The sequence below is a fragment of the Aethalodelphis obliquidens genome, unplaced genomic scaffold, assembly GCF_003676395.1.
Source record: "Aethalodelphis obliquidens isolate GAN/ISIS:26980383/991018 unplaced genomic scaffold, ASM367639v1 scaffold68, whole genome shotgun sequence".
Classification (NCBI taxonomy): domain Eukaryota; kingdom Metazoa; phylum Chordata; class Mammalia; order Artiodactyla; family Delphinidae; genus Aethalodelphis; species Aethalodelphis obliquidens.
The window spans coordinates 1,711,559-1,734,186 of record NW_020838012.1 but is presented as its reverse complement, the minus strand read 5'-3'; the positions used below and the strand labels follow the sequence as shown (position 1 = coordinate 1,734,186).

Genomic DNA, 22,628 nt, shown 5'->3' with positions numbered 1-22,628 from the left:
AATTCTCTGAACCAATAGAATACACAAAAAACTATAATTCCAGTAAGTGCTATAATCAGGGCTTCAAGGTTCTTTTTGACTTAGCATACAGTGTTTTACTTGTGGGATATCCTTACACAGAATGTAGTATAAATTACATATAACAATGGTCAAAACAATGGTCAAAACACAGTTTGTGTTTTATTTTTCTGATTGCTATCATCCTGGGTGTCAGTTCCTTCAAGCTTGTACTCAGTGTAAAGCTTTCTTAAACTCTGGCAATTTGCTGATGATCTGCCATTGTTTTCAGTGGGTGGTGTCAAATTTTCATTTTCCCCTGTTTCTTCATTATTTTTTTTCAATATTCCTCTCCAAGATGCATTTAATTTTCCTCTTGCAAGTGATGTTTATTTTGTTCTTGTTGCATATATGTTATAGATTTTTCATGCTATTTAGGACCCACATAATGTATTATTTTCTTCTCATTCTTATTATAAATCATCTGAGAGAGTATTTTCTTTTTCTGTGTATTTCAGTTTGATGTCACTTTCCTTTGTTCTGGAATATTGTGTATAAATTTTATCTTGAATTATTATTATTATGGTTTATTTCTACTTACTAATCCCTGAATGTGGAGAGAAATGTTCAAACTTTACCAACAGATATAGAAGTATTGATTACCCATTGCTTGGCTAACTTCCCTTAGGATCTGGCTGAATCCCGAATCCTGAGATGGAGAACAAGTCAGCTCTGTGATATGTTTCTGTTATTAATCAATCATACATCTACTCTAGCCTTACTGTATTGAGCTGGGATCTTTCTTGTTTGCTGACACTATAAGCCAAAGGTACACATGAAAAATTATAATCCTCAACATGCTGTACAATCCTCAGCCCACATTTATAACATATCTTCTTTGTGACCAGCTCCTGTCCCACATACATCTGTTATTATTATCTTTACATGAATTTTAGTAGAAAATAGGTGAGGTTACTTCAAAGGAATTAACACTCTTCATTTTTAAAAATTACTTTTTTTTTCTTATAAACTAAAATAGGTTGAGGTTAAAAAAACATCTTGAGCATAATATTAAATATAAATCGATGAAGGAAATTTTATATAAATGTAATATGAGATAGCCCTAGTATGTTACTTTCTAATCATTTAGCATAGTGAACAAGTAGGATAGATTATTCAAATACTTAGTAAGCTCATGAAATATATAATGCACATGTTGCATACCATTTTCTTTGTGCACAAAGGCTCCCTGAGGAGATTCGGGGATACCTTTCCAGACTGTGATTGGTTTGGGATAGCCAGGATCCATGGTTTTCATTTCTTCACTATATCTCCAATACCTGAAAAGGATAAATAAACAACAACAACACATGCATAGAAAAGACAATTATGTATACAAACAATAACAGCTAGCTAGCATTCATTAAATCCTTGCTGCATGCTACCTATGTACTTGTTAGTGATTTAAAGAACTGATTTAAATCATGCAAAGACAGTGTACACAATTTATTCTGTTTCCTTTTTAGAATATGCTAAAAGTGGATATTTTATTTTATATTTATTCAGTCTGCTAAAAATTAATTTTAAAACTCTAGCTAAGCATAGTTACAATTCAAAAGGGTATCACCAACCTATGTAGAAATCAGAGGTTTTCATGATTTTTAAAAATCTTACTTAGGCACCAGAATACATCACTTGAAATAAGCATAATCTTGATCCATTTACCCATTCATTTATTTAACAAATATTTATTGAGTACCTACTGTGTTTCTAGCATTACTGTAGGTGCCAGTGATACAACCTTGGACAAAACAGACATGCCCCAGCTCTTATCAATCTTATATTTTAGGATATGTAGAGATTACAGGAAAAAAAATGTCAATAAGTGCATACTATCATAGGAGGTGGTAAGATCTATTAAGAAAACAAAGCAGGAAAAAATACTGGATAGCAAGGTCTTTGATAAGCTGTTGTTTAAGCACAGAGCAGAAAGAAGTGAGAAGCAACATTCTGTAGTTTTGGGGAGCATAACATTCCAGGTAAAGTAACTAGTTATCAAAAGTTTCTGTGGCAGGCATAAGCCTGGAGCACTTGAGCATCCACAGTGAGGCTAGAGTGACTAGAATAGAGTTAGCAAAAGGGAGACAAGGTCAGAGTGGGAACCAGCACCTGTGATTAGATAGACCCTTAAACTATGGCAAAACCTTTTGTTTTCCTCTAAGAGAGATGTGAAGCCAATGAAGATTTTGAGCAGAGGACCTTCAAGATATGGCTTATTTTTGAAAGGAACGCACTGCTGCTATGAGTTCAACAGATTGAAGGAGGTAAAGTAGAAGAAGAGATACTGGTTAGGATGTCATTTCAGTAATCCTTGGGCTAGAATGTGTACTGGAGAACTGAAGATGATTCAAGGGATTGGGATATTATTTTGAAGAAAAAGCCCAAAAAGCTGACTAATGGATTGAATGCAGTATGTGAGAGAACAAAGTTGAGCATAACTCAAGAATTTGGGGCCTGAACAACCAGAAGAATAATGTTGCCATTCAGTGAGATAAGGAAGCATGGAAAGGTAAGTTAAGGAGGTTTGAGGAATTGTGAGTTTGATTTTAAGCATGTTAAAATCAGATGCCTGTTAAACAACAAAGTAGTTGTTGATGAAGCAATTAGGTATATGACTGTAGACCTTAGGGCAAGTCTTGACTAGAGTCCTTGGTATATAGATGGATAAACAGATAAAAGCAAAGCTTGCTAAGAGTCAGAACTCTCAGAGCTCTCATCCCTTCACAAGGTGGCCATTGGGCCACTTTCACAGACCCACTAGACATCTAAGGAAAAAATTGTGAACCTCCCTACTTTGGATCACTCATTATTGCTTATATGTTCTAAGAGTCAAAATTTTTATGTCTGAATGTTCAAAAGGATTGACAAAACTGGGGTGAAACCATTGGGAGTTCACAGTGATATTGCCTATTTTAGGGCAGGCATAATGCTCTATGCATTATACCAAATGATTATTCACTATAAACTCATGAGAGAATTGTCATTGTCTCCATTTGAGAGAGGAGAATTCTTGGAGGACAATGACTCATAACCAGTTCTGTTCCATTTCAAAAGTCACTATTCTTTCTTCTACACATACCAAATATGTTTGACAACATTTTCTCCCCCACACCACTAAACATCTCTTAACATATGCTAAAGGTAGCATTTCACGAAGAGATTTGTGAAGTAACACACAATGCATTATCTTGGGATTAGGCATTTAGCTTAAATCAGAAAAAGAGAAAAAATATCCAGTCTTTTCTGTATATTCTCTTGCTTCAGGTCTATGGAGAATCCTTTATCTACAGAGCTGTGGGATCTCGTAAAGAATGTTTTGCTATAGATTCCCAGATACCTCAGATAAGTAACATGTGGAATATTAGCACTTCTTCCATCTTCAGTATTCACATGGAAAAGAAAAAAAGATTGTTTCAGGATGTATCCCAATAATAAGTCACAAGGCAGATTTTATCCAGACAGGAAAATACACTGTAGAGGTGTTTGTCATAGATTCTTATCACATAGAAGATAAGGGCAGATTTGATAGAGAGATCAGGAAAAGCTTCAGGGAGAAGCACTGAGCTGAAATAATGGTAGCCAGGCCTATCTTTCTGAAGAAGACAAGTAGGGAGTGAAAAGTTCTACCAAAGCTAAAGTATATTTTCTTTCATGGAAACATCTGCTTTTAAGTTATTTTTGAATATTCCTGTATCACAGAACACGCTGCGATGAATATAGCATGGTTAATGGGGTTGAGATTGCACTCAGAATCTCCAGATCTCTTCTCTCAAGTAAATATTTCAATGGGATTTACAATAGTCATATATATTAACTGGTTCCTGAAGTTGATCATAAAGAAAAGTTCTCACAGAGAAATCATCAAATACCTTATTTCACGGATTCTAAGATACATATTTTTTCACATTTCACATCTCTATTATAGGTATTTCACACCTCAATACTATGTCAAAGCATACTGGGCAGAGTTTTCCCCTCAATGATAGATTAATTTATGATGTATCTTACAATAAATGGCATTTTTAGATGGCATAAACCATAACTTAAAGAAAGTTTTAAAATTTTGCTAACCCAGGAATAATTTAAAATCCTAGGGACAATGGGATCACACTCTACATATGATTTAAGGAAGATTACTACATATTCAGAAACCAGGTTTGTTCTCCAAGATGTAGTTATAACCCTGTTCATGTAACAATACCTATTTTTCATGTAGTGCTTTGTAGCTATAAAGTAAATTTATATACATACATTATTTTAATCTTATTTCACTAAAATCCCTCAAATATCTTTTATATTGCATATTAAAACATACTTATGCTGAGGTCCTAACATAGATATAGTATATATGGTCATGCAATTCAGTCAATGATAAAGCATTGGGCATCATATTATTCAAAGGTAAGGTCTTAGTCACATTTGCTCTTCTTGAATGTTAGAGTTGAAACTCAAACTAATGGTCTTTGATTCATAGTTTAGTACAATTTTCTACCACAATTCTGCTAGTGTTTCCCTTGACATAACACTCTTACATTAATCTCCCTGTCATCTTACCCTCTTGGGGCCCTCACTCAAATTCTTAATATTCATTGTGTCAATATAATTTTCCTTCATCCCTTGCTCTATTTGCTTATAGATCCATTTGCCTACCAACACTTTTTTGAGCACTTATGGGCAAGACACATAAGATTTATTGAGATCACATTTCAAGAAAATATTTATGGAATGTGAATTTTATTGTACCCTCTAGTAGGAGCATAATCCTGGTATGAATTTTTCAGGATAAAAGAAATTTTCCCCTCTTTTTGTTAGTAGATAATGCAAAACTATAACTTGGGATCATTTCACCATCTTTGAAAAACTCAGCATAAGATTGGGCCCTCAGGTTACCTGCTGTGTCAGCTTTGATATATGTCCAGTAAACTTCAATGTGATTAGAATCATCTAACTATATTCAATCATAATATTATTGAGTCCGTTATATTATTATATATACACATTATATCCAGCTGTCTTATAAAAATGCCTAGGTTTATTCATAAATATAGGTTTGCATTTTAATCTCTAACATATTTGAACATATTTCAACATGAACAAAAAAGCTCATCCCACTGATATTTTTCTCCCTGAAAAATAGGCTTATAGGTTCATGAGAAGTATATTAGCATATTCATCTGGAACATTATGTAAATAAACCACTTGGAGGGGTTTAAGATTTAGATATTATAATGGAAAAATTTTGGAATTTTGTGCAGTAAGGTCAGCAAATGATAGTAGCTATTATAAATAAAGCTTATATTTTTTTCTTCTGATATATCAATAATCTCTGCAGTAGAATTATGACTTTAAATTGCTGATTCTTTGAGAAAAGCATTGTAAATCAATCCTTTAAAATAAATTATGAATGGAAATGGGATTTATTCATCACTTTTTAGATTTGATCATGAGTCATAACCATAAGACAAAACAGTTGTCCATGTAATAGTATACAACAATTTCTTAAATTCCTTCTGTGTGAACAAATAAATGGTATAGAAAATTCTGAAATGACATACTTTAATGTTTCTGGATACTGAACTCAAACTGAACAGAAAGTGGCTCCAAGGTTGATTTCATATGATCCGGTCATTTCTTCATCCACTTTGTCTCATTTTCTTACTCTAGAGTCAGACTACTTGCCTCTGTTATCACAAAACTCAGGGCCACTTTTATTCACGCCCAAATAATCATACAAAATCTCTTTCTTCAGAAGCCTTATTAAAAATGTAACAGAATTGAAAATATCAATCTGTACTCTGTTGGATAATTTTAAAAACACAAAAAGGAATTACTTCATAAACACACACCTTAAGCTATAGGAAATAAATGTATTTTTCTGTTTGGCTATTAGTAATAATAATAATAAAACAAACCAAAATAGATCTAAATTTTATCTTCTTTCTTTGAAAATGTCTTAAAATCCTCAACGGTTCAGCCTAGAATGAAGTATGACAAGAGAGTCTTGGGTATATTTGTGAGAAGATGCTGAGATGATTTAGGAACATAGCATTTTAGAGCTAAATGCTATGAAGATCAAAATGTATCCAAGTATCAAATTATAGTATATTAAGAAAAGGGCAAGTAGGAGTCTGAGGGACTGAGTTCCATGCTATATGTGAAACAGTGAAACTGGACATTTTAATCTGAATTTACAGATCTGTTTAAAGAACCATCATTTCATCTACACTTCTTTAGCTATCTTTATATGTATGAGATTTCATGTCGGCCCTTACTTTCAATACAATTTATATGAAATTACTCTCAGATCTGTGCCTCCAACCCACCTTTCCTTGTGAACTGTTACTACCTGCTTGATTTCTCTAATTGGTGTGTAAGCAGGTATCTCAAACCGAAAACGAACATTTCAAACTCTTAGTCCCCTTCCCCCAGTATTCCTTCTTTTCTTTGCTACATCTTCAGAAATGGCACCATCTACTCAGTTATTTAGGCAATAAACCTAGATGTTGTCTTTGATTTGCTTTTCTCACCTGTAAAATCCAAGCCATAAGAAAAACTTGTTATGATTACATACAAAATGTAAAGTGTACTCTTTGCTCCATCTCCACTGCTACCATTGTGTCCCCTTGTACTACTTCAACAGCCTACCAATTAATCTCCTTGCTTCCACTTTTGAAGTCCATTCTTCACACGGAGGCCATAATGATGTTTTTGAATACATATCAGAACATGCACTTTCCTGTTGAAAACCCTCCAATGTTTTCCATTGTACTTAAAATTAAAAATCCAGTCTTTGCCATGTTCTACAGGGCCTCATAATCTGGTCCCTGCTTACCTGTGTGACCTCCTTGACCACTTATCCACTATGCTGTAGCCACAATATTTTTTTCTGATTTGAATATTCTAACATTTTTGCTTTTGTACTGCTATTTCAGGTACTTACAACACACTGTTCTGAATAGCTTCGTGTGGTTGAAATTTCTCCCCACTAAAGTCCTTGCATCAGTGTACCCTTCACAATTTAGGCCTTTCTTGACCTCCACACTAATTTCCCAACCACTCTTTACCACCCACAAGCCTCTATCACATCATCACCTATTATATTTCTTGTAGTGTTTCTCAATGTTAATGTATCAGGGTCATTTATTTCTTCTCTGTTTACAACTATCTCCCCTAATAGAATCTAAGGACCATGGGAGAAGAATACTTGTGTTTTATTTTTACTACTATATCTTCATTACCTAGTACATGTCACATAGTATGTGCTCAAAAAATGTTTTAACTAAATGAGTGAGAGATATGCCAAGATGAGTACAGAAATCTTATGCAAGAAGGAATTAGAGCTATTGAGAATGTAATGGGCTGTCTCATATTTATGCTGTCACCACAGGCAGTCAGGTACAGAAGGATGAATACCTATGGAATGTAACTGAGGCAGTCTAGACTTTGGTAGGAAGTGAATATGATGTAGGACTGACATATGGCAGCACTTGAATCAAATATAATTTAAAGTTATGCTTTGTTTGTCTAGCAAATTATATAAATGATTCTGATTTTGAATGCTTTTCTAGAGTATTTGTACTTTCCAGCTCATCACAGTACCTATCACTCCCTACTGCTGTATATATTACTCCTATACCCAGCACTGTATATATTATTTGCATGATCCCTTAAAGCAATTGAGTTTTTTACACCAGGACTAAGTTGTCTCTAAAATCCTTTTCTGATCTTAACCTTAGAGAAATAGAAATCTGTTTTACATTTTTTTAAAACAGAAAAATGTCAATGAAATAAGAGGAAGAAATAAATAAAGATAAATGTTTTCAATATTTTCACTCAAAATATACATGGAAAAATATATAAAGTTAAAATTGATAAGTATTGTAAATATATAATGCCTATAAGGAAGAAAAACTCACTGAATTCTCATATAAAAGTGATAAGCAAATTGTTGTTTTAATGTTTGAGTTAGATAATTTAATGTCTTTTCCATCTACTTTTGATCTAGAATGAATGTATTAATAAATTGTGTGACTTTGGAATTAAGCAATTATACAAATATGAAGTCATCTGTTTATAAAACATCTGTGATTCATGAACTCATATATAAGATCACACACATGGAAATTAGTTGGGATCCTGCTTTAAATATTTTTAAAACCTATAAAAGCAGTTATTTAAGCAGAACTTAAAATCAAACTATTTCTATATATTTTGTTATATTTTGCATGAAGCTTGTCAAGTCAGAAATAAATTTACTAAAACTCCTTTTCTCACTTACTATATCTTTATTCCATTATAAATTTGGTATGTAACCTTCATTGATTTCACTGACTTGAGGTAGCCCACATTTAATTTCTAAACTTAATGTTTTCAAGAAGTGCTAAGTTTTTAGAATGGAAACATTTTTAAAAGTATGGCTAACTGATAATAAAATGGCAGTTTTTATTGTCATCTATGAAACCCTCATTAAAGCTGTTATATGAAAGTTAAGCTTTCATGTTTTGTCTTGTAGAAGTTAATTTCTCCAGGGTGTCTTCTCAGCCTTTTGTTTCTACCCCTTTCTGGGAGTGGGGGTGGGGTGGGGACAATACAGGACTGTATTGAACCTAGTCCTGAAAGAGTACATTCAAGCAATTAAAACCAGCTGAGGAATTAAACTCTAACAACCTGAGGGTTGTTATTTTAAAGAATATAAGTCCACAGATTTATTTTCATTAGGGGTCACCATGCTGTGGCAATTTCTTCATTCTTCTCTTTTCATACTCTAACTACACATATCTTACTGAGAGTCATATACTTTTTTGTGATGATAAGTAGTATCTTCTACATTAATAGAGTTTTTGTTTGATGAATCATTTTGTTTTGTGATTTAGTAAGAAACATTCAGCAAACCTTAGTTTCATGATAGTGAATTAAAAGCTATGAATATTTTGCCATAGAAATATATACAAATTTAATGTATAAAAAGCTTGTAACAGAATAAAATTATACATTTTTATCCATGCACACAAATGATAGGATCCTTTTGTTCACAGATAAAGCTCAATGTTTTAAGTCACTTGCTATCAAAAATTACAAAGTATAAAATAAACAAGGTTTATATCCTTATTTTTCTCATGAAGTTGGAGACATTTTATAGGGTTACATTATGTTAAGATTATAAGGCGAACTCAATATTAGCTTGTTGCTCATTAAAACCTGTTGTTTTTATGTGTATTTGTGCATGTGCGTGCTTTAAATTTACTTGTAAAATAACATATTTAAGTTTTACCTAACAATGAAGGTTACTTATGAGTGTCACATTTTGACCCAACTAGTAATAGTGTAAGTAAAATTTGATTTTTCATCTTTATTTCTTTTTAACCTAATATTAATTTAAAATAATAAAAATATAGCCTTCAGCTTATATTTTATATGTAATATCTGTCAAAAAGTAGGCAGGGGGTGAAATTAGTATGCTTAGTGGCTACTGTATGTCATAAACTAATAGTTAACTTTGTTTTACAAACCCTGTTAGTAATGTCATAAAAGGAAAAGAAATGACAGAAAATAGCAAGAGATATTATACTTCAAGCTAAAAGTGTTTAGTCCAGTGATAGTTTAGTTAGCTCATCGCACCTATCTGCTGGTACCTAAATAAATAGTGTCCTAAGAAATAGAACTCATGACTAAACTGAAAGTATTTGAAAATGTTCAAAATTAACTGTGTGAAAAGTGTAAAAATTTAACTTTAAATATAAAAGCAAAAAAAAAGCCTCTCTTAAAAGTACTTTTTAAGTAAAGTAAGTAAAATTACAAGAAAATGCATTGTAAGGATAAAATACACGACCTATACAGCTTTATAGGCATGTTAAGATTATACAGAAGAGAAAGAATATATACTATATATATACATTCATAAGAAAGTCACATTACTTGGGTATATTAGAGAAAGATTTACCTTGAATATTATTTTAAAATATGTTTAAAAATGGTTGCAATTCTATTAATTCTTGTGCTTATATCTACACAGGTTCTTTCCTCAAATGTACATGCCTATTATAGACTAGATATATTGACTTCTCTAAACATTAGTTAACTGTTTTCCTCATGTGAAGTGTGTACTGACCTGTCCCCCTTGAAGAAATAGGTTTTCCCAACGTCCTCCCACCAAATGGCTGAATCAATACCATGAGGGGGAATTCCGCTTCCAAGAGTAATCAAGTCATGAGGGTAACCAGGTTGAAGAGTCGTGTCCTTGAACACCCAATATTTGTTACCTGTATGAAATAAGTGCAAATGCAGAATACACTAATTTAATGTCAGAAATTAGAATATATCTACTAACACAATGCATTTAAAATTATTTTACATGAAATCCATGAAATAACTTAGTAGCAGTCACACCTGGAATACTGACATTATTTTTGAAACATAAATGTTATTTTCAAAAGTGGACAAAATGAAAACTTACTTAATAATGTAATCAGAATTTGTGTGTTAATTTAAGAAATAAAAAAGATCTAGAACTTGCCCTATTGAAACAGTTTTGAATCAAGGGTCAGGGATTCTTCCTCTAGGAATTAGAGGCCTTATTTTCATTCAAGGCTAAATCATTCCTGTGTGTTGGGCATTCTATATGCCCTCAGATTGCTGTACTGATTACAACCTCTACTCTGTTAAAACACTTCTTCTGGACTGATCCTTTTCTTTTAATATATAAACATTCACAAGTCCATCTAGTTTAATAAAGTCATCCTCTTTTAACATGATGCCCTCTTCTAGCTGTTACACTATCCTTTAAGAGTGATGACTGAAGGTAGCAAAATTTTAACCCTAAACTTGTTCAGAATTGCCAGAGTACAGCAATACTAAAAAAAAGATGAACTTCAGTCAGCTTTATTACTGTTTTGAAATTATCTACAAACAACACACTTCCTTATGCCCTACAGCCCTGGCAGACTATGTACACCACTCCCATCTTTGGTATGACTCTCAAGTTGTCTGCAACCATTTCTCACTCCACTGAAAGTTGACTTAATACCTATTGTCTACTGAAACCTTTTGTCCTGGAGTCACCAATGCCTACAATTTTCCACCCTTATCTATTGACACAGTTGCCCACTTAAAGAACTTTTCTCCCTGAGCTGCTAGAAAACCATTTTGTTTTTGTTGCTCTTTCTTCTCTAGCTGCTTCTCTCTGAGATTCATTTATTTTACTCAGTCCTTGAATGTTGACATTTCCCAAGGCTCTGTTCTCTGCCCTCTTCTCTTTTAATTTTAAATTGTACAGGGACAGAGTGGTGTCACAAACTCAAATATTTATAAGGGCCAGTCTAGAGATGACAGGAGTGGAGTGGCAGAGGTATTCAAATATTGAGACACATCCTGGATCTTTCTATACTCAAGCAACTTCTTGAGTAACTAACTCCTCTTGAGGTTAATATTTGGCAAAGTAAAACATTATCTTAATATCTTACAAAGTATCCTGTGTCCTTTCTACTAGATGTAAGCCCTTCCTCATTGTTAAAATATTTCAATACTATCTGTAGCTGAGGACTATGATAAACTGTAGCATTCATGTTATACCTAAAGGAATTTAAAAAAATTTAAAACCACTTACTAGCCTAAATCAACACAATACAAATGAACCAAAAAAACACATCTTCAGGCTAGATTTAGGTAGGAGTCTCTAGTTTGTAACCAGGGTAATCTTATTTACCCCAAGAGTTTCTACTACCATTTGCTATCATTTTAAATTAAAACAACATTTGTTGAGTACCTCCAGTGTCCCAAGTATCATGTTAGGTACCAAGGATACTAAAGAGAACAAGACAGAACTGATCACTACCCTGATCATCCCATACTCAAGTGAATTCAGCAGATGAAAACCAAAAACACAAAAATATAATTATAGTAATTGAAAAACTATTGAATGCTACAAAGGAAACACATCAGGGGTTGAGAAAAAGAAAACATAAGGGGAACTTACTTTAAATAAGGAGATCAGGAAAGCATCTCTGAAGAAGTAACACTTAAGCCAAATTTAAAGAAAGAGAAGAAGGTGATACCTATGCAAAGAATACTGGGAAGAGTGCTCCAAGAAAAGCAGAGTTTTATATGATTAAAGTTGAAATAAGATCCTTGGAATGTAATAAGCAAGAAGATAGTAGCACTGAAAACCTATATGATGGGCTTGGATCTTAGTTTGAGTACACTGGTAAGCCATCAAAGAAATTAAATTAGCAAAGGCATATGGTCTGTTTCCTATTTTCAGAAGATGATCTTTGGTCTTTTTTTGAAAATGGATCTTAGAGTGAAGAGTGGAAATGAGAAGCTCTATCAAAGATCTTTTGCCAAGGAAGAACCCTCAAGATGGAGGAGGAGTAAGACATGGAGCACACCTTCTCCCCACAGATACATTATAAATACATCTACACAAGGAATGACTCCCACAGAACATCTACTGAATGCTGGCAGAAGACCTCAGACTTCCAAAAGGGCAAGAAAATCTCCATGTAACTGGGTAGGGCAAAAGAAAAAAAAAAAGACAAAGGAATCAGGACAGGACTTGCACCTATGGGAGGGAGCTGTGAAGGGGAGAAGTTTCCTCACACTAGGAAGCCCCCTCACTGGCAGGGACTAGGGGGAGCTTCAGAGCCTCAGAGGAGAGCACAGCAGCAGGTGTATGGAGGGAAAAGCAGAGAGAGTCCGGCACAGAGGGTCCCAGCACTCCATAGCCTGAGACATTTGTCTGCTCACCCACCAGAGCAGGTGGAAGCTGGTTCTGAGACTTGGGCTTCAGAGGTCAGACCCCAGGGAGAGGACTGGGGTTGGTTGCATGAAGACAGCCTGAGGGTCTAGTGTGCCACAAATGAGGGAGTCTGGGAAGAAGCTTGGGCCTGCCAGAGAGTCAAAGAACCATTGTTGGGGGTGCATGAGGAGAGGGGCGGGCCTGCCATAGGAGCTTCTTCTGCTCACAGGCAGAGGACACAGTCTACATGAGCTTCAGGGGTGGGCACGAGCTGCAGCTGCTATCTCAGACCCCAGAGGCAGGAGCTGACTGCTACTGCTGCCACCGCTGCTGCCAAGGGTCCTGTGAGCAAGCACAGCTCACTGCCCACAACTTCCCAGTGGCTTGTGCAGCCCGTCACTGTTGAGGGGTCCACGATCCAAGGCCAACTTCCCCAGGAGAGTGAACAGTGAGCCCCAGGCTACTGCAACTTCCTGCTGGCCTCTGCCACCACAGGCACTCCCCTCACATCTCAATTGTGGCTGCCATATCCATCCCTCTCCCCTGCCTGAGTGAGTAAGTGTGCACTAGTTAGCCACTGCTTTTGCCCCCTCTCACCTGGGCAGGTAAGTGATGGGGCCAAAAGCAAAGCTGAACTGCAGGGGTGGTGTGACCAAAGAAGAGGAATGGAAATCTCTCCATGCAGCTGCAGGAGCAGTAGATTAAATCCCAGCAATTGGCTTAGTAAACCCTACATCTGTAGAATATCTGAATAGACGAGTGTCCCCACAATTGAGGTTGGTCTAGCTTTAACAACTGTGGAGTTTGGGGATAAGGACATGCAGGAGTTGGGCAGGTCAAAGTCTGAGCTGGGCTCACAGTGCCCATGTCAGTTCCAGAGACCTACTTAGAGGTATAGGAGGACTTCCTGGGAAGGCAGAGATTGGCTGTGGCTCACTCTGGAGTCAAGCACAATGACAGCTGAGGCTACAGGAAAATAATAATTATTATTACTATTTTTTATTGTTTTGTTTATTCTGTTGTTCTTTTTCATTATTCTTTTTTTATTTTTTCTTTTCTTTTTTATGTTTTAATAAGTTTTTTTTCTATTTTTACTTTTTTTGTAATATTGTATTTTTTCCTGTTTTTTGTTCCTTTGTTTTGTTTTTATATTTTTAACTATATTTTTAAATTTTTACTTTATTTTTTTGTTGTTTTCCATTTTTCATTTGTTTTCTTCTTTCTTTTTTTCATCATTTTTGTGTGTTTGTTTTATACTTTGACTTTTTTTAGTTTGCTTTCTGCTTTTGATTTGTTTTTTGTTTTTGTTAGTTTAACTTTTATTGTTTTCATTTTGGGGTTCATTTATTTGTTTGGTTGCTCTCTTCTTTTTTGTTTTCTCTGTTTTGTTTTTCTTTTCTGTTTCTGTGTGTATCTGTATTTCTTTGTGTGTGTTTGTCTGTTTGATTTTGCTATAACCATTTGTCTTGGGGTTTTTCTTTGTCAGTTTGTTTTCTTTATTTTTTTTTCTTCCATGCTCTGCAGATTGCAGGGTCTTGGTTCTCTGACCAGGGGTTGGCGTGAGCCTCTGAGGTGGGAGAGCCGAGTCCAGGACACTGGATCACAGAGAACTCCTGGGCCCAGGGAATATTAATTGGTGAGAGCTCTTCCAGAAGTCTCCATCTCAACAAGAAGACCTGGCCCCACCCAACAGCCAGCGAGTTCCACTGCTGGATATCTCATGCCAAACAACTAGCAAGACAGGAATACACCCCCACACATTAGCAGACAGGCTGCCTAAAGTCATACTAAACTCACAGACACCCCAAAATACAACATCTGGCATGGCCCTGCCCATCAGAGGGACAAGATCCAGCTCCACCCACCAGAATGCAGGCACCAGTCACCCCCCCCACCCCCACACACACACACCAGGAAGCCTACACAAGACACTGGACCAACCTCAAACACTGGAAGTAAATACCAAAAGACTGAGGGAATGCAACCTTGCAGCCATGCAGCCTAAAGAAAGAAGGCCCCAAACACAGTAAGTTAAACAAAATGAGAAGACAGAGAAATATGTTGCAGACAAGGGAGCAAGGTAGAAACACACAAAACCAAATAAATGAAGAGGAAATAGGCAGTCTACCTGAAAAAGAATTCAGAGTAATGATCATAAAGATGATCCAAATCTCAGAAATAGAATCAAGAAAATACAGAAACATTTAACAAGGACCTAGAAGAACTAAAGAACAAACAAACAGTGGTAAACAACATAATAACTGAAATCAAAAATACTCTAGAAAGAATAGATAGCAGAATAACTGAGGCAGAAGAATGGATAAATGAGCTGTAAGATAGAATGATGGAAATAACTGCCATGGAGCAGAATTAAAAAAAAGAATGAATAGAATTAAGGACCATCTCAGAAACATCTGGGACAATATTAAGTGCACTGACATTCAAATTATAGGGGTACCAGGAGAAGAAGATAAGGAGAAAAGGTTCTGAGAAAATATTTGAAGACATTATAATCAAAAACTTCACTAACATGGGAAAGGAAATAGTCAATCAAGTCCAGGAAGTGCAGAGAGTCCCATACAGGGCAAAGCCAAGAAGAAACATGCCAACACACATATTAATCACACTAACAAAAAGTAAATACAAAGAAAAAATATTAAAAGCAGCAAGGGAAAAGCAACAAAAAATATACAAAGGAAACCCCATAATATTATCAGCTGATTTTTCAGCAGAAACTCTGAAGGCCAGAAGGGAGTGGCAGAATATATTTAAAGTGATGAAAGGGGAAAACCTACAACAAAATTACACTACACAGCAAGGATCTCATTCAGATTTGATAGAGAAATCAAAAGCTTTACAGAAAAGCAAAAGTTAAGAGAATTCAGCACCACCAAACCAGCTTTACAAAAAATGCTAAAGAAATTCTCTAAGCAGGAGACAGAAGAGATAAAAAAAATCTACAAAAACAAACCCAAAACAATTAAGATAATGGTAGTAGGAACATACATATCAATAATTACCTTAAATGGGAATAGATCAAATGCTCAAAACAAAAGACACAGTCTGGCTGAATAGATACAAAATCAAGACCCATATATACGCTGTCTATAAGAGACCCACTTCAGACCTACAGACACATACAGACTGAAAGTGAGGGGATGGAAAAAGATATTCCATGCAACTGGAAATCAAAAGATAGCTGGAGCAGCAATACTCATATCAGATAAAATAGACTTTAAAATAAAGACTGTTACAATAGAAAAGGAAGGACACTATATAATGATAAGGGATCAATCCAAGAAGAAGATATAACAATTATAAATATATATACACTGAACATAGGAGCACCTCAATAAATAAGGGAAATGGTAACATCTCTAAAAGGGGAAGTCGACAGTAACACAATAATAGTAGGGGACTTTTTAACACCCCACTTTCACCAATGGACAGATGATCGAAAATGAAAATAAATAGGGAAACACAAGGTTTAAATGATGGAGTTGACTGATATTTATAGGATATTCCATTCAAAAACAACAGAATAGGGACTTCCCTGATGGCACAGTGGTTAAGAAGCCGCCTGCCAATGCAGGGGACAGGGGTTCGATACCTGGACTGGGAAGATCCCACATAATGCAGAGCAACTAAGCCTGTGAACCACAACTACTAAGCCTGTGAGCCACAACTACTGAGCATGTGTGCCACAACTACTGAAGCCTGCACGTTTAGAGTCCATGCTCTGCAACAAGAGAAGCCACAGCAATGAAAAGCCCACACACCGCAACAATGAGTAGCCCCCACTCGCCACAACTAGAGAAAGCCCACGCATGGCAATGAAGACCCAAGGCAGCCACAAATAAAATAAATAATTAATTAATTTAAAAAAAAACAAAACAGAATACACTTTCTTCTCAAGTGCACATGAAACATTCTCCAGGATAGATCACAACTTGGGTCACAAATCAAACCTCAGTAAATTTAAGAAAATTGAAATATCAAGCATCTTTTTTGAGCACAATTCTATGAGATTAGAAATAAATTACAGGAAAAAAAGTGTAAAAAACCACAAGCACATAGAGGCTAAATGATACACTACTAAATAACCAAGACATCACTGAAGAAATCAAAGAGGAAATCAAAAAATACCTAGAGAGAAATGACAATGAAAACACACTGACCCAAAACCTATGGGATGCAGCAAGAGCAGTTCTAAGAGGGAAGGTTATAGCAATAAAATCCTACCACAAGAAACAAAAAAAACCTCAAGTAAACAATCTAACCTTACACCTAAATAACTAGAGAAAGAAGAACAAAAAACCCCCACAAAGTTAGTAGAAGAAAAGAAATCATAAAGATCAGAGCAGAAATAAATGAAATAGAAACAATGAAAGCAAAAGCAAAGATCAATAAAACTAAAATCTGATTTTTTTAGAAGATAATCAAAATTGAAAAACCTTTAGCCAGACTCATCAAGAAAAGGAGAGAGTGGACTAAAATAAATAAAATTAGAAATAAAAAAGGAGAAGTTACACGGGACACCTCAGAAAGACAAAAGATCGTAAGAGACTACTACAAGCAATTATATGCCAATAAGATGGACAACCTGGAGGAAATGGACAAATTCTTAGAAAGCTATAACTTTCCAAGACTGAACCAGGATGAAATAGAAAATATAAACACACCAATCACATGTAATGAAATTGAAACTGTGATTAAAAATCTTCCAACAAACAAAAGTTCAGGATGAGACGGCTTTACAGGCAAATTCTATGAAACATTTAGGGAAGAGCTAAGACCCGTGAATTCTATCAAACATTTAGAGAAGAGCTAAGACCCATCCTTCTCAAACTCTTCCAAAAATTACAGAGGAAGGAACACTCACAACCTCATTCTATGAGGCTACCATCACTCTGATACCTAAACCAGACAAAGATATCACAAAAAAGAAAATTAAAGACCAATATCACTGATGAATATAGACTCAAAAATCCACAACAAAATACTAGCAAACAGAACCCAACAACACATTAAAAGGATCATACATCATGATCAAGTGGGATTTATCCTAGGGATGCAAGGATTCTTAAATATGCACAAATCAATCAATGTGACAGAGGGAGACCTTTAAGATGGTGGAGTAAGATGTAGAGATCACCTTCCTCCCCACAAATACATCAGAAATACACCTACAACAACTCGAACCGAACACATAATGAACAATGGCAGAAGAACTCAGACTTCCCAAAAGGCAAGAAACTCCCCACGTACCTGGGTAGGGCCAAAGAAAAAAGAAAAAACAGAGACAAAAGAATAGGGATGGGACCTGCACCTCTGGGAAGCAGCTGTGAAGGAGAAAAAGTTTCCATACACAAGGAAGCCACTTCACTGACAGAGATGGGGGGTGGCGGGTGGAAAACTTTGGAGCCACAGAGGAGAGAAGAGCAACAGGGGGTTGGAGGGCAAAGCAAAGAGATTCCCACACAGAGGATCCATGCCAACCAGCACTCACCAGCCAGAGAGGCTTGTCTGCTCACCTGCCGGAGTGGGTGGGGGCTGGGAACTGAGGCTCAGGCTTCAGAGGTCAGATCTCAGGGAAAGGACTGGGGTTGGCTGCGTGAACACAGCCTGAAGGGGGTAAGTGTGCCACAGCTAGCCAGAAGGGAGTTTGGGAAAATGTCTGGAACTGCCTAGAGGCAAGAGACCATTGTTTCGGGGTGCGCGAGGAGAGGGGATTCAGAGCACCACCTAAATGAGCTCCAGAGATGGGTGCGAGACACAGCTATCAGCATGGACACCACAGACGGGCATGAAATGCTAAGGCTGCTGCTGCGGCCACCAAGAAACCTGTGTGCAAGCACAGGTCACTATCCACACCTCCCTTCCTGGGAACCTGTGCAGCCCACAAGTGCCAGGGTCCCGTGATCCAGGGTCAACTTCCCCAGGAGAACAAATGGCACGCCTCAGGCTGTTGCAATATCATGCTGGCCTCTACCACCACAGGCTTGCCCCACATTCCATATCCCTCCCTCCCCCTCAGTCTGAGTGAGCTAGAGCCCCCTAATCAGCTGCTACTCTAACTCTGTCCTGTCTGAGCAAAGAACAGACGCCCTCAGGCGACCTACAGACAGAGGTGGGGTCAAATACAAGGCTGAAACCCAGGAACTGTGCAAACAAAGAAGAGAAAGAGAAATCTCTCCCAGCAGCCTCAGGAGCAGCGGATTAAATCTCCACAATCAAATTGATGTACCCAACATCTGTGGAATACCTGAATAGAAAATAAATCATCCCAAAATTGAGGCAGTGGACTTTGGGAGCAACAGTACACTTGGGGTTTGCTTTCTACATCCAATTTTTCTCTGGTTTTATGTTTATCTTAGTTTACTATTTAGAGATTATTATCATTGGTAGATTTGTTTATTGATTTGATTGTTCTCTTCCTCCTTTTCTCTTTATATATATATATTTTTTTTCTTTTTCCTTTTTCTCTTTGTGTGAGTGTGTATGTGTATGCTTCTTTGTATGAATTTGTCTGTACAGCTTTGTTTTACCATTTGCCCTAGGGTTCTCTCTGTCTGGGTTTTTTTTTTTTGCTTGTTTATTTGATTTGTTTTGTTTTGTTTTGTTTTTTCTTCTTTTAGTATAGCTGTTAGCACTTGTTATAATTGTTGGATTTGTTTTTTTGGTTTGGTTGCTCTCTTTCTTCCTTTTTTTTTCCTTTTTCAATTGACTTTGATTTTTTAATATTTTTAATAATTATTTTTTGGTTTTTATTTTAATAACTTTATTTTATTTTATTCTTTGTTTCTTTTTTTCTCCATTTCCTTCTGAGCCATGTGGCTGACAGGATCCTGGTGCTCCGGCCAGGCGTCAGGGCTGTGTCTCAGAGGTGAGAGAGCCAAGTTCAGGAATTGGTCCACCAAAAACCTCCTGGATCCACATAATATCAGATGGTGGAAGCTCTCCAAGAGATCTCCATCTCAATGCTAAGACCCAACTCCACTCAACAACCAGAAAACTACAGTGCTGGACAAGCTATGCCAAACAACTAGCAACACAGGAACACAACCCCACCCATTAGCAGAGAGGACGCCTAAAATGATAATAAGGTCACAGACACCCTAAAACACACCACAGGATGTGGACCTCCCTACCAGAAAGACAAGATGCAGCCTCATCCACCAGAACACAGACACTAGTCCCGTCCACCAGGAAGCCTACACAACCCACTGAATCAACATTGTCAACTGGGGGCAGACACCAAAAGCAACAGGAAATATGAACCAGCAGCCTGCAAAAAGGAGGCCCCAAACACACTAAGTTAAGCAAAATGAGAAGACAGAGAAACACACAACAGATGAAGGAGCAAGGTAAAAACCCACCAGGCCTAAAAAATGAAGACAAAATAGGCAGTCTACCTGAAAAAGAATTCAGAGTAATGATAGCAAACATGATCCAAAATCTTGGAAATAGAATGCAGAAAATACAAGAAATGTTTAACAAGGACCTAGAAGAAATAAAGAGCAAACAAACAATGATGAACAGCACAATAAATGAAAATAAAAACTCTTTAGAAAGGATCAATAGAATAACTGAAGAAGAATAACGGATAACTGATCTGAAAGATAAAAGAGTGTAAATAACTACTACAGAGCAGAATACAGAAAAAAAGAATCAAAATAATTGAGGACAGTCTTAGAGACTGCTGGGACAACATTAAACACACCAACACTCGAAATATAGGTGTCCAGAAGAAGAAGAGAAAAAGAAAGGGAGTGAGAAAATATTTGAAGAGATTATAGTTGAAAAATCCCTAATATGGGAAAGGAAATAGTCAATCAAGACCAGGAAGCAAATAAAGTCCCATAGAGGATAAATCCAAGGAGAAACACACAAAGACATATATTAATCAAACTATCAACAATTAAAAACAAAGAAAAAATATTAAAAGCAGCAAGGGAAAAATAACAAACAGGGAAATCCCCATAAGGTTAACAGCTGATCTTTCAGCAGAAACACTGAAAGCAAGAAGGGAGTGGCAAGACATGTTTAAACTGATGAAAGGGAAAACTTACAACCAAGATTACTCTACCCAGCAAGGATCTCATTCAGATTCAATGGAGAAATTAAAACCTTTACAGACAAGCAAAAGCTAAGAGAATTCAGCATCACCAGACCACCTTTAGAACAAATGCTAAAGGAACTTCTCTAGGCAAGAAACACAAGAGAAGGAAAAGACCTACAATAACAAACCCAAAACAATTAAAAAAATGGTAATAGGAACATACATATTGTTAATTACCTTAAATGTAAATGGATTAAATGCTCCAACCAAAAGACATAGACTGACTCAATGGATACAAAGAGGAGACCTGTATATATGTTGTCTACAAGAGACCCACTTAAGAACTAAGGACACATACAATCAAAGTGAGGGGATGGAAAAAGATATTCCATGCAAACAGAAATCAAAAGAAAGCTGGAGTAGCAATTTTCATCTAAGACAAAATGGACTTTAAAATAAAGATTATTACAAGAGACAAAGAAGCAGACTACATAATGATCATGGGATCAGTCCAAGAAAAACATATAACAATTGTAAACATTTATGCAGTCAACTTAGGAGCACTTCAATACATAAGGCAAATGGTAACAGCCCTAAAAGGGGAAGTCAACAGTAACACAATCATAGTAGGGGACTTTAACACTCCACTTTCACCAATGGACGGATCATCCAAAATGAAAATAAATAAGGAAACACAACCTTTAAATTATACATTAATCAAGGTGTACTTAATTGATATTTATAGGACATTCCATCCAAAAACAACAGAATACACTTTCTTCTCAAGTGTTTATGGAATATTCTCCAGGAGAGACCATATCTTGGGTCACAAATCAAGCCTTGGTAAATTTAAGAAAATTGAAATCATATCAAGTATCTTTTCCAACCACAATGCTATGAGACTAGATAATAATTACAGGAAAAAACCTGTAAAAAATACAGACACATAGAGGCTAAACAATACACTACTAAATAACTAAGACGTCACTGAAGAAATCAAAGCAGAAATCAAAAAATACCTAGAGACAAATGACAATGAAAACACAATGACCCAGAACCTATGGTATGCAGCAAAAGCAGTTCTAAGACGGAAGATTATAGCAATACAATCCCACCTCAAGAAACAAGAAGCTTCTCAAATAAACAACTTAAACTTACACCTAAAGCAATTAGAGAAAGAAAGAAATAAAAAACAAAACCCGAAGGTTACCAGAAGGAAAGAAATCATAAAGATCATATCAGACATAAATGAAAAAGAAATGAAGAAAGCAATAGCAAAAATCAATAAAATTAAAAAACTGGTTCTTTGAGAAGATAAACAAAATTGATAAACCATTAGCCAGACTCATCAAGAAAAAAGGGAGAAGAATAAAATCAACAGAATTAGAACAGAAAAAGGAGAAGTAACAACTGACACTAAGCAACTATATGCCAATAAAATGGACAAGCTGGAAGAAATGGAAAATTCTTAGCAAAGCACAACCTTCTGAGACTGAACCAGGAAGAAATAGAAAATGTAAACAGACCAATCACAGGCACTGAAATTGAAACTGTGATTAAAAATCTTCCAGTAAACAAAAACCCAGGACCAGATGGCTTCACAGGTGAATTCTATCAAACATTTAGAAAAGAGCTAACACCTATCCTTCTCAAACTCTTCCAAAATATAGCAGAGAGAGAAACAGTCCCAAACTCGTTCTACAAGGCCACCATCACCCTTATACCAAAACCACAGAAAGATGTTACAAGAAAAGAAATTTACAGACCAATATCACT

The 22,628-nt window shown here is 36.0% G+C and overlaps 1 protein-coding gene across 1 annotated transcript in view; it reads right to left on the bottom strand.

The window, feature by feature from the left end:
• MMP16 (matrix metallopeptidase 16) overlaps positions 1-22,628 on the bottom strand; it is a 354,140-nt gene that overhangs the window by 7,878 nt on the left and 323,634 nt on the right. Inside the window, exons 8-9 of the mRNA XM_027089737.1 lie at positions 10,166-10,316; positions 1,222-1,337 (exon numbers count right to left, since the gene is read on the bottom strand). Of these exons, the coding sequence (XP_026945538.1) occupies positions 1,222-1,337; positions 10,166-10,316 (267 nt within the window). The remainder of the gene's footprint in view (positions 1-1,221; positions 1,338-10,165; positions 10,317-22,628) is intronic.